The sequence below is a fragment of the Microcaecilia unicolor genome, chromosome 1, assembly GCF_901765095.1.
Source record: "Microcaecilia unicolor chromosome 1, aMicUni1.1, whole genome shotgun sequence".
In the NCBI taxonomy this organism is placed as follows: Eukaryota; Metazoa; Chordata; class Amphibia; order Gymnophiona; family Siphonopidae; genus Microcaecilia; species Microcaecilia unicolor.
Window position 1 is genome coordinate 479,587,417 of NC_044031.1, and position 13,860 is coordinate 479,601,276.

Genomic DNA, 13,860 nt, shown 5'->3' on the forward strand with positions numbered 1-13,860 from the left:
TTTGTCATTGATTGGTGGGTTACCCTTAATTTCGCCGGGTACAGCAAGGCAAACTTGATCTTTCGCTGAATTAATTGAGAGCATATGGGCGAGAAATTCCTTCTCTTCATCGCAACTGCCGCCGAATAGTCCTGGAAGCAAAGGATTTTATGGTTGTTATATTTAAGAGCCATTCCTCCTCTGATAGCTTGTAATATCGCTGTTTTTTGAACAAAGTTCAGGAAGCGGCAGATAATTATTCTAGGTCTGTTCTCTCCCGCTCTTTGCATCCCCATGCGATGTGCTCTTTCAATTTGTAACGGGCCTAGATCTGTGTTCAGCTTTAACTCTTCCACCAGCCATGTTTCTAGAAAGGTCCGTAAGTCTTTATCTCTAATATCCTCGGGTAGCCCCATGAAGCGCAGGTTGTTTCGTCGCGATCTATTTTCTAGTTCCTCTAGTTTCTCAACCTGATCTTCTACCAGTTTTTGAAGTTTTTTATATTTTTCTTCTACAATATCTGTACGATCTTCCAGGGCTCCCGTCCGTTGTTGATGCGCTATCAGATCTTGACTTATTTGCGCCATATGTTTTTGTAAGTCCTCCAGTTTTGAATTTAAACTATCCAGTTTTTTATCTAGAATAGCCTCCATCGCCGTCGTCACCTCTCCCACAATCTCCGCTGCCCACGCCGACCCGACCGCTGAAGTTGGCGGGCTCGCTGGGGCGGCCATTTTGTCTTCCATTGCTTTACTCTTTTCTTTATCTTTTTTTAAAGATTTAGATGTCATAATTGCTTACAATTTCTTTTCCGGCCGCCGATTCTTATTGTATCAGCTTTCCGCCAGCAGATTTGGTTCACTCCGTTTTTTTCCAGAAGTTATTTCAAAGGGAAGTACAAGGAGGTACCTGGAGCTCGTCTAACCTCGACTTCTCCGGTACATAGCGTCACGTGACTCCGCGTATATGGGTTTAAAAAAAAGGTTTGGACAAGTTCCTGGAGGAAAAGTCCATAGTCTGGTACTGAGACAGACATGGGGAAGCCATTGCTTGCCCTGGGATTAGTATCATGGAATGTTGCTACTATCTGGGTTTCTGCCACGTACCTGTGACCTGGATTAACCACTGTTGGAAACAGGATGCTGGGCCAGATGGATCATTAATCTGATCCAGTATGGCTGTTCTTATGTAGCACATTGTTTTTTAAAAAGTTTTTCTTTTTAGTTTTTTTGCAGGTTTTGTTCAAAAATAATGTCTGCAAGAACCTAAAAAAAACCCCTTAAAAACTAATTGGTTTATTCTTCAATTAGTGCATGGGTTTATTTTCCAAATATACGCATGAGTGCATTATACCGGTAAGTTTATTCTCATACAGACATGCAATTTGCATATGCTGTATGTGTGGGTGAGTTAGCCCCTGGACTCTATATAGAGCGCCTAGAGATCCACACCAAAATCCAAGCGTATTCTGTAACAATGCGCATAACTTAATTGGCTTAACAAGCCAATCGACGTTGATAAAAACACTTAAGCAATAATAAGCACTAATTGGCAATAATTAGAATTTACGTGCACAACTCGCTAAGAGGCATATTTTCAAAGCACTTTGGGAGGCTAAGTTCCATAGGTTTCTATGGAACTTTGGGAGGCTAAGTGCTTTGAAAATGAGCCTCTAAGCGTATTCTGTAATGCAGTGTGCTTAACTTCTAATGCGCGCAGCCAAAAGGTGCATGGTTATGGGCGGGGAAATGGATGTTTTGTGGGCGTTCTGAAATTTACATATGTAGTTATAGAATATGGCCCAGTGCGCCTAAATCTACGTGCCAGTTTTTATTGGTGTAAATGGATGCGTGTAGTTTTAGGCACTGGGATCAGCTAAGTGTAATTCTATATTCCTTGCCTAAATCTAGGCCCCACATATAGAATAAGCTTAGGTGAAAATGTTTTCTGTGATTTTGAAGACGTCATTTATAGACCCCACCCTCCTATATGTGTAAAAATACAGTACTTAAAAATGCTGATGTCAGAGACTTGGGTTTCTCATGACATAGATATGAAGGGGAGTAAAAATATAAGGCAATTTAAGGATAGTATCAAACTCTAAATATTCACTTATCAACTAATTTACTAACCCCCCCCCCCCCCCCAAATACAAGCAGATTCCCTAATTATATGAAAAAAAAATTATAATGTGTTGTAAAATCTGTGATTTGGCATAGTGGGTTATATAAAAATAGAAAGCAGATTTAAAGCAAAAGTACTTTAGTGTCATCTTTAATTACATATCTTCTATCAACTCCCATTCAAACCAAAATTCTAGACGCAGAACACCAAGACAGCCTCTTGTCTAATTCAGTCATACTATCTTCTGGTTAACAAAAGTAAAAACTTATGTAAAATATGATCAGATAATCAAATTTCATACTAAGGAATTATTTCAAAGACAGCTATTCCCTATTCACATGGCTGATTTGGTGTATTTTAATTTAGAGCCATAACATCTCAGGAAAAAACCAAAGTCTTGATTGCATAAATCATCACACCTTTGGCTTAATACTTGGAAGAGTCTAATGCATAAATAACAGCACAGCAAGATTTGTGCAGTTTTCAACCATTTTTCTTGGCAGAATAGCTTAAGCTCTTTCAAACTGGTTGAGGATCATCTGTAGACTGCAGTCTCAAATCATGTCAAAGATTTTCTATTGGATTCAGGTCTAGGCTTTTAATGGGCCATTTGATGATATTTATTTTCTCCTTGCTAAGCCATTTTGTGCTGGAATCACCAGGGGCAGGCCCAAGAGAGTATGATGCCTGAGGCAAGGGGATGATGTGCTGTCTTGGCTCGGCCTAGCACCCCACCACAGTCTGACTTCCCCCCCCTTCTTTCCTTCCCCAAATTTACCTTCCTTTCTGGCTTTCCAAAAGTTGGGGCAGCAGCGGTTCTCATGGACTGCCCTGTTGCCAGCCCCGGTCCTTTCTTTCTACTGCGGCCCACCACCTCTGAGGAACCAGGAAGTACGTCAGAGAGGCGGGCTGTGAGAAGGAGTAAGCGGCAGGGTAGCGTATGGGAATCACTGCTGCCCTGACTTTTGGAAAGCCAGAAGGTAAATTAAGAGGGGGGGGGGGGGGCAATGCCAGAGCACGACGGGCCCTGGGAGTGGATGCACCTCCAAAAGAGTGCTGACTGAGGCCCCCACCTCAGGTGGCCTTATGGTGAGGCCCCCGCCTCACTGAGAATCACTGTCAGTTGAAAGGTGAATCTCCCCTATAGTCTCAGATCTATGGTTGAATTCCTATACTTTGCACCATCCATCTTTTCCTCTAGGTTTACAATCCTCTGTTCCCACTGCTCCAAAGCATCCGCACAAAATAATACTGCCACCATCATATTTTATTGGAGGGATGGTGTCAGCAGGGTGATGAGCTGTATTTGTTTTATGCCATATGTGTCACTTAACATTGAGACCAAAAAGTTACAGTTTGATCTCAAACCATAAAACCTTCTCCCAAAGGCATGCAGTGTTCTTTACGTGTTTCTTTGCAATATCACATGGCACAGAATATAACTTCTTCAGCAGTGGTTTCCTTCCAGCCAAACTCTCATACACATCTGTTCCCCACTTTCAGCCAAAGAAGTAATCTTAGACCTCACACTCCGTAGTTTCTGTAACCCAAAATTACTGGCTTGGAGTGATGGCCTGAGAACAACAGTGGTTTGGTGGTGCCAAACTGCTTCTAGTCCTGACTGTGGCCCAAGAGATATTCAAACACATGGACATTTTCTTATAGTCTTTACCCAATCTACACCTTTGAATAACTATGTGAGAGTTCTTTCAGCAGCTCCATATTTGACGTTGAAACCTTTGCTTCAAATTCACTTCGTATAACAAACAGTTTTGATTCTTTATCTAAAGAATGTAAATCAGCTCAGCTACTATGACTGGACATAAGTAGGCTCTAATTTATTGCGGGCCTTGCTAAAACAATTTTTGGAAACAGAGTTAAACTGAGTTTGCTATGACAAAGCATGAGAAGACTTTTGCAATCAAGACTTTGTTTTCTTATTCTTAATTATTTTTTTCAACACTTCTATACCCGAAGTATTAGCTCATGGAGTAAGAGTGGCACACTGGGAGGACATGGTCACAGTGGAGAGACTAAATACATTTTGTGCTTTGATCGCTACCAAGGAGAAAAATAAGGGAGATGCTTGTGCCAGAAATAGTATTTAAAGATCACAATATTGAGGAAATGAGAAAATTCTTCATGAACCTGGAAGATGTAACAGGCCAAATCGACAAACTAGAGAGCAGCAAATAACCTGGACCGGATTGTATATACCCCAGAGAACCGAAAACTAAAAAATGAAACTGTGTGGCCAATGTAACATTAATTTTTAAAACGGTTGCTGGAGCGATCTGGGAAACTCAGACCAGTGAGCTAGACTCAGTGCCAGGCAAAATGGTAACATCAATTTTTAAAAAGGGCGCAGGAGTGATTTGGGAAACTCAGACCAAAGTGAGCTAGACATCAGTACCAGGCAAAATGGTAGACACAATTATAAAGAATAATATTACTGAACACGTAGACAAACATGGTTTAATGGGACAGAGTCAAGGTGGATTTAGCCAAGGGAAGTCTTGCTTCACCAATTTGCTACACATTTTTGAAGGCATTAATAAACACGTGGATAAAGGTGAGTCAATTCTTCAAAAGCTATCTGAAACTTTAGATGCACTACAAGTTCCTGATAAGAGATTACTATTGAAAAATTGCTATGGGACAGGAGGCAAAGTTCTGTTGTGGATTAAGAACTAGTTCTAGAATAGGGTTAAATAGTCAATTCTCTCAATGGAGAAGATGAAAAGTCGAGCTCCACAGGTATACTGGGACCAGTGCTTTCTAACATATTTATGACTAGAGAGATGTGGTAGCCATGTTAGCCCACTTTAAAAGATAATCAATAGAAATGAAATAAAAAACATACAAAAGAAAATAAGATACCTTTTTTTTATTGGACTAACTTAATATATATGTTTTGATTAGATTTCGAAGGTAACCCTTCATCATTTCTGATCTGATGAAGGAGGGTTACCTTTGAAAGCTAATCAAAAAATGTACTAAGTTAGCAAAAAGGGTATCATCTTATTTTCTTTTCTCTGTTTTTATTTCTATTAATTAACATATTTATAAATGATCTGGAAATAGGGCCAAGTGAAGTGATCAAATCTGCAGAATGCAACATTATTTCAAAGTTGTCAAACTGCACGCAGACTGTGAAAAACTGCAGGACCACTTTGCAAGACTGGAAGACCGGGCAACAAATGACTGATAAAATTTAATATGCACAACTGCAAAGTGATACACTTTGGGAGCTATAACCAAAGTTATAGGTACATGATGCTAGCTTCCACATTACGAATCATCAGCCTGGAAAAAGATCTAGGTTATCATTGTGGACAGTAAGTTGAAATCTTCTACTATGTGTGCAGTAGCCAAAAGAGCTAACAATGTTAGGAATTATTAGCAAAGGAAAAGAGAATAAAATACAGCATATATCATAATGCCTCTGTATTGCTTCATGAATAGTTAAGCTCTGGAACTTGTTGCTGGAGGATGTGGTAACAGTGGTTAGCATATCTGGTTTTAAAAAAAGGTTTGGACAAGTTCTTGGAAGAAAGGTCCATAGTCTGTTATTAAGACACACATGGGGGAAGCCACTGTCTGCCCTGGGATTGGTAGTATGGAATGTTGATACTGTTTGGGTTTCTGCCAGGTACTTGTGACTTGAATTGGCCACTGTTGGAAGCAGGATACTGGGCTAGATCGACCATTGGTCTGACCCAGTATGGCTATTCTTGTGTTCTTATGATGCGAACACATCTTGAGTATTATGTGCAATTCTGGTTGTTGAATCGCAAAAATATAGCAGAATTAGAAAAGGTACAGAGAAGGGTGACCAAAATGATTTAAGGGGATGGAACACGTCTCATAAGAAAAAAAAAAAAAGGGGCTAAAGAGGTTAGGGCTCTTCTTCTGATGGACAAGAGTAGATATGATAGAGGCCTACAAAATCCTGAGTGGAGCGGAATGTATAAATGCAAATTGTTTACTATTTCATAAAAGTACAAGGTCTAGGGGACATGCCAAGAAGTTACATAGTATTTAAACCAATAAGAAGTTAATGTAGCTGTGTTTAAAAAAAAATGGTTTGGATAACTTCCTGGAGGTCCAGCCACTGAGGGGGAGGGGATAAGTAGCAAGGAATTTTGCTGCTCATTGAGGTTATATGCTACATGTTTTATATTAAGAGGATTTTGAAGTAATATTGCACATTTTGCTTTGATGAAATTAAATAAAAATTAATTAGTTTTATACAGGTTTTGGTCTCTGGAGTGACTGATAACATACAGTAGGCTCAAGGATTTCAAATAGCTGTGGTACAGGTGATCCAATAGCCTTACTACTGATGGGTATCTGATGCCTCTAGAGCTTTTTCCTCGTTTTTGTTCAGTTTGATGTCACAGTGATTCTTGCTCTCTCTGGTATTAGATGTTTTCTGTGGAGCATTATTAGTTGATAAGTATACAGTTTTATCATTTTTCTTTGCTTGCACTTTCTGGAATACTGCCAGGTACTTGTGACCAGGATTGGCCACTGTTAGAAACATGATACTGAGCCAGACCAGGGGTTCTCAACCCAGTCCTCGAAACAACCAAGCCAGTTAGGTTTTCAGAATACCCACAATGCATATAAATAAGATAAATTTGCATACAATGGAGGTAAAACATGCAAATTTATCTCATGCATATGCATTGTGGATATCCTAAAAACCTGACTGGGTAAGTGTGTCCCAAGGTCTGGGTTGAGAACCCTTAAACTAGACTGATCTTTGGTCTAATCCAGTACGGCAATTCTTATATGAAAGACTGTAAAGAAGCCACTGACTATTGACCAGTAGCTTCCATCCCATTTTTTTTCAAGTTGATGGATGGGTTGGTGGCTATGTAATTATTGGTTTATTTGGACAAGTACAGTATTTTGCATTTCAGAGTCTGATTTCAGGCCATTACTTAGCACAGAAACTGTAATAGGTTCCTTTTTGGATAACATTCAACAACTGTTATCTGTCTGTAAAAAGGCACTGGCTTTACAATTCGATCTATCCAGTGACTGAGTTAGTGGACCATGCTATTTTATTACAAATTATGAAAAATATAGGTATTACAGGATCTGTTCTAAATTGGTTTTAGGGATTTTTGGAGCATCACTCAATGTTAAAAATGGGAAATAGTGGGGAGCCCACCCCACTAATCCATGTGGGGTGGGGCTCCCGATTATCACCATTACATTTTCAACATTTACCTATGTTTGCTTGGCTTTCAATTAGAAAAAAAAGGTTTTTATAGTTATATCTATGCAGATGATATAATGGTTCTAATTCTTATTCTTTCAGCTGTATCAACAGAAATCATGGAAATCCAGGAGGTTATTATTTTATTGGAAAATTGGATGAGGATTCATAAATTTTCAAGTGAAGTTGAGACATGTGGTGGCCTGGTACAATCGATGGTGCTAAGTCATCTAGATTATTGCAATGCCATCTACGCCGGATGCAAAGAACAAGTCATTAAGAAACTTCAAACAGCTCAAAACACAGCAGCCAGGCTCATATTTGGGAAAGCGAAATACGAAAGCGCCAAACCCCCTAAGAGAGAAACTACACTGGCTCCCTTTAAAAGAACGAATTGTGTTCAAAGTTTGCACACTGGTCCACAAAATCGTTCACGGGGAAGCTCCAACCTATATGTCAGACCTCATAGACCTACCTACTAGGAACGCAAAACGATCATTACGAACATTCCTCAATCTCCACTACCCCAGTTGCAAAGGGCTAAAATATAAATCCATATATGCATCCAGCTTCTCCTACGTATGCACGCAACTATGGAATGCATTACCAAAAGCCATGAAATCAATACATGACCTAACAATGTTCCATAGATTACTGAAAACGAACCTATTCAAGAAAGCTTACCATAATGTTCCATCTTAAATACAAAACAAATAGACTTTACAAGAACTAGACAAAACCGAACTTTTGCAGCTTAACCTCACTGCTATTAAAGAAAGCTACATAATACGCATTACCAACCTACTTCCTAGATTGACAAGGTATCTTTATAGTCGATGACCTAACTTATGCTACAACTCATTTTATCACTAAGAAACCTCTATGCAATGCCATAATGCATTCCTCTGTACCATGTATGTATGCACCTTAATGCAAAAACATTTGTATGTAATACCAAAATGTACTCTTTTTTACCATATATGCATGCACCTAAATGTAATACCATCTGAAATTCTGTACCGGAAATGGTGAGCGCCATCACGGCATAATGTAAGCCACATTGAGCCTGCAAATAGGTGGGAAAATGTGGGATACAAATGCTACAAATAAATATTTCAACGTCTGATAGAATTTTGGGAGTTTATTTGGATTCCAAATTTACATTACAGATACAGGTCAATATATTGATCCAAAAATTTTTTTTTAAATTTTAGTATGCAGAAATTTCATAGATCAATTTATCTCAATTGTACAAGCATTGATATTAAGTTTGTTGGATTACTGTAATGTTATTTATCTTGTCTATTCCAAGAAGTTAACAAAATTACAGACTATTCAAACATGGCCTTACAACTGATTTATTCTTAAAAAAAAAAATCTGATAGTATTTCTCCAATATATATGCAAGTTCACTGGCTACCAATATATGCCAGAATCTTATTCAAATTTTTATGTCTGACTTATAAGGTTGTGTTTGGTCTAGCTCTCTTATATTCTGTTTATCATTTTGTCTTTTCAACTTCAGTGAGAGACACAAGAACTTGAAATGTATTTAGTTATCCCTTTCTAAAGGATAGAAAGAGGCTCAAGCTATTCGAGATCCTTTTAGTTTTACACGCAGCAAGACTTGATAAAACAATTTTGAATTTTATGCTTTTTGTTTTAGAATACAGGCACTTTAAGTGCATGATTAAGACATACCTGTTTAGGAAATTTGTGTTAAATTCTGTAGATTAACGGTTGACTTTATTGTAAAATTTAAAGAGCATTTTATTTTTTGTCATAATGTAACGTTGTTCATCTTTGGTAACTTCCAGATTTAACTTTTGTAATCTGCATAGAACCAAAAGGCAGATAGTTGACTATAAGATATTGTGTTATGTTACTTCCTCTCATTCTATCAAACTTTTCATTACGAAAGTTATTAACTGAAATAGTGAAAATGTAATAAAAATGGGGGTTTTATTCCACAATTTCTGCCCAAGTAGGATGATAGAAACATAGAAACATGACGGCAGATAAATGCCATTTAACCCATCCAGTCTGCCCATCCTCTGTAACCCCTAACTCTTCCTTTTCCTAAGTGATCCCACATGCTTATCCCATGCCTTTTTAAATTCTGGAACAGCCCTCAACTCTACAACCTCCAGCGGGAAAACTGCACATAGTAACTGTGGCACAGAAAACTATATTCAGAAAGGACTACTCATTCTGTGTCTATGGAATCTTTATTGAAGGCAGCTCAGAGGCCATGTTTCATTATGTTTTCTCCTATAGATACTAAGGGGTCCTTTTACTAAGGCATGTAGGTGCCTACGCTCATAAATTTGGAACTACTGCCTGGAACTACGAGCTGTGGGTAGTAATTCCATTTTTTATGCGCGTTGAAAAAATATTGTTTATTTTCTACCGTGTGGCGCTAAGTGGCCGGTAATCGGCATTGTACGCACGCTATTACTGCCCAGTTAACGTGCGAGACCTTACCATAAGTCAACAGGTGGCGGTAAGGTCTCAGGCTCAAAATGGATGCGTGTGCGTGTCCAATACACGAGTCTATACCAGCGCAGGCCATTTTTCGGTGCACCTTAGTAAAAGGACCCCTAAATGCAAGTAAAGCCACAATAAATCGGGCCTATGTTTAGTGACTAGAGAAAAACATCTCTGGCTTAACTCTCCAGGATTAAATGCCCAAATTCTAGGCTATTGCATTGTTTAATATGTGATAAACTTAAGTGACAGAAACAATACATATTTTAAAGTGGTATTTTGTTTTTTTATTGAGTGTTTTACATCTCTTTTTGGAAAAAAATAAATAATTTTTCTTTAATAGCACTCACCAATATCTTAGAGTAATGGGACGCATGGGGATGGTCTTCACATATAGAACAACAAATTATTATTTCCTAATGCTCAATTACATCCAAGGAATTACACAATTGTGTGTGTTTGCAAATTTTCATGCTTAATCATGCAAAATCACATTATTTACTGAGGGTAGGCACGGGGGAATGTAGGAAAGACACAGCAGCTGCATGTGATCCTAGCAAAGGGGGAGAAAAAAGTGCTGCTTCATCCCTCTGAAAGCCCAATCTTCCCTAGTGGTGTGGCTCCCCTCTGGGCCATCCCTTCCTACTCCAGCCCCACTGCTTCCAGGTTCAGGCCTGAACTGTCAGTGCTCACCAGTTCTCTCCTGATTAGGCTGTGGTGGAGAGAGTAAACAATTAGCTCAGCTAAGCTCAAGATGTCTCCCTACCAAACAAAAAAAAAAAAAAACCCACCCAACTCAGGACACTGTGTTGGACATGGAATTTTCATGACAGTGGTGCATTCTTTTGAGAGCTGAACAGGGAGTAAGTAACCCAGTAACACAATAGATGACAGCAGATAAAGGCCTGCATGGTCCACCCACCCAGTCTGCCCAGCAATGAGATTTTGGTCCTAGAAGTTCTTTTTGTTCATTGGAATGATACTGGCATTATTTCATTTCAATTTTTTTTTGCATATAATTCCATGGGATGTATTCAATGCTCAGCAAGTCAAGTGACAATCTCTCCCTATACACATTTTTGCCATTTACTACACAATTACAATTAGAATAATTCTTTAGAGACACAAAACCACAGAAAACAATTTACCTGTTTCTGAGGAAATGACAAGGCCTCTTTTCCAACTGTATGAAGCATAACATGATGCTGCCCTTCCAAAATAAGCTGCTTGTTGTCTTCAATAACATAGGCCTAAAGAATAGGAAAAGCCCATATAATTATCACAGCAATCACAATCATCTATCTACAGGGCACAGGTCTCACTTGATTTAAATTAGTGGTATCAATACTACTTGGCCAAGTTGGACTCTGCTCAAAACCCTCCACTCTTGTTGCATAATAAAAGTGTTTTTCTATTATTTTAGACTTCTACTGTTTTTTGTGGTCTGCTCACCATTTCCTTCGGTCTGGATTTTGCAGACCACCTTCCCACTTGTTTTTTGGCTCTCATATTCTTTACATACAACAATGATTATTCAAACCCTTTCAAGGTATGCATATCCTTTGCAAAGAAGGGAAAAAAACCCCACCCACCTGTGTTGGCAAACTGTCATTTGTATCTCGTAACCCCTCTTATTTTTGAAAGGGCAATATATAAAGGCTGAAAATGACCAAGTGAGTTGCTATGATTTTTTCATCAGAACATTTTAAATCTAGAAAATTAAGCATACTGTCTCTCACCCAGTTACCAATACACACGGCTGGCCTGATCACTAGGCATCCACCTAGGGTGGAAACAACATAGCAATCAGCAAGTCTGCAGTTGGAATGGGCCTTGAGCATCTACACCAGCTGTGATGAGTCTTCAATTGTGAGTACATGGCAGCACATAAAGACCCGTATGGTCCAACCAGTCTACCCAACAATAATAAACTCATTACATATGGCATGAAGTATACCTGTTCTTGATTTATCTTTGCCATTTTCTACGGCATAGACCGTGGAAGTCTGCCTGAAACTGACCTTGTTCTAAAATTTCTGAAGTTGTTGTCAAAGCACCTGAAAAGCTCCACTCCAGCCCATCCAAATCTACTCAGCCTCCATCAGGGCACAGTCCGTAGAAGCCAGCCCAGCACCAGTTTTCCTACCTAATCTATCCTACGCGTCTTTGGATCCGATCCTTCCAAACAGGATTCCTGTGTGTTTGCCCCATGCATTTGTGAACTCCGTTACCATTTTCATCTCCACCAACTCCTGTGGGAAGGTATTCTAGGTATCTACCACCCTCTCAGTGAAAAAATACTTCCTGACATTATTCCTGAGTCTGCCCCTGGCTTCTACTGTTTCCATGTCTCAGCCATTGCTATATTGCAGACTGGATTTTTACTAGCAGGCCTAAATTCTTTAGGGTGTTATTTTGGTTTTCCAAGGAGAGGATTTCCTTACTGGCGCATTGCATTGATGGTGTCTCAGGACAGCTTCTGTTCCTTACAGGTCATCTTTCATACTGCGGTGGGCAAAGACAGTGAGCTACCTACCCATATTTAGTTTAATTCTCACTATGCCTGGCATTTGGCCATACTCCTTCTGTTCCAATGGATGTGATCCAGTGCCACCAGTCACTACAGCAAGGGAGGTATTGTTATCATTTAGGCCCCGCGTGCAATCTTACTGCTATCATCTGTATATAAGTTGTTAGTTTTTCATGCTTAGCTATACAGTATCTCCCAAGCACACATCAAACTTGTTAATAGATATTAAGTGTTGTGAAGGATCTTCAGACTTTATGCATCTTGGCTGCTAAACTTACAGTTTTTCAAGCAGTCAGGTGCAACTCCTCATTGATCCTTTGGTATATATTTTTTTAAATGTATATTTTCTTTGAACCAATTTCCTACTTTTAGTGCACAATTCTTCAGCAGTCTCATATTTCACTTCAAAACTAATTTCTTATTTATCACAAACTAATATTAGGCATATTCAACTACTTAACTGGCGGCAAGGTGCAAAACAACAGGAACCTCAACCGACTTGGTCAGGTTTCGCGACTTCGTCAGGGCGGAGGTACTTTTTCACTCTCCTGTTTCCATCTTCTTGTTTAACAACCTTAATTAATTTCCTCTAGTTCATCTGTATCATATCTCCCTTGTCTCTCCTCTCCTCTATATATATTCAGGTCTTCCAGTCTCTTCCCATATGTCTTTTGGCGCAAGCTCCATACCATTTTTGTCACCTTTCTCTAGACCATTTCAACTCTTTTTACATCCTTAGCAAGATACGGCCTCCAAAACTGAACACAATACTCCACCGACTTGTACAGGGGCATCAACACTTCCTTTCTTCTGCTTGTTATGCCTCTTTCTATACAGCCTAGCATCCTTCTGGCTATGGCTGCCGCTTTGTCATACTGTTTCGCCTTCAGATCCTCAGATACTATCACCCCAAGGTTCCTCTCTCTGTCTGTGCATATCAGCCTCTCATCTCTTAGCACATATAGCTCCCTTGGATTTCTACTAAAGTGCATCACTCTGCCCTTCTTTGCATTGAATTTTAATTGCCAAACATTAGACCTGAAGAGGCCGTCCGGCCTCCGCCCAGGGGCTTTTAAACCCCTTTGTAGCTCTTCCCCCTTTTCAGCGGGGTGCCCTTCGGGCGGCGGGAACATGCCCATCACGCCTCGCTTGCAACCCGCTGGCCCGGAGCACATGCCCGTCGGGGCACGGCGCCATATTATAGGCGGCTCCGGGCACCCATGGGGGCACTGCGCCTTGCTTTTCTTCTAACTTTTGCAGATCCTTTTTCATGTTTTCCACTCCCCCCCAAGGTGTCCACTCTGTTACAAATCTTGGTATCATCTGCAAAAAGCAAACCTTACCTTCTAAACTTTTGCAAAGTGCAATCGACCCCATGACCTTGAGGCACTCCAGTACTCACCTTTCCTTTGAGTGAATTCCATTAACTACCACCCTCTGGCATCTGTCAAGCAGTTCCTAATTCAGTTCACCACTTTGGGTCCCAGCTTCAGCCTGTAAAGTTTATTTA

The 13,860-nt window shown here is 39.7% G+C and overlaps 1 protein-coding gene across 2 annotated transcripts in view; it reads right to left on the minus strand.

Moving 5' to 3' along the window:
* The window catches only part of TRAPPC8 (trafficking protein particle complex 8), a 378,205-nt gene that overhangs the window by 21,741 nt on the left and 342,604 nt on the right, over positions 1–13,860 (minus strand). For both annotated transcript variants that reach the window (XM_030213866.1, XM_030213855.1), the window contains one exon: positions 10,969–11,070. In XM_030213866.1, coding sequence (XP_030069726.1) covers positions 10,969–11,070 — 102 coding nt within the window. The remainder of the gene's footprint in view (positions 1–10,968; positions 11,071–13,860) is intronic.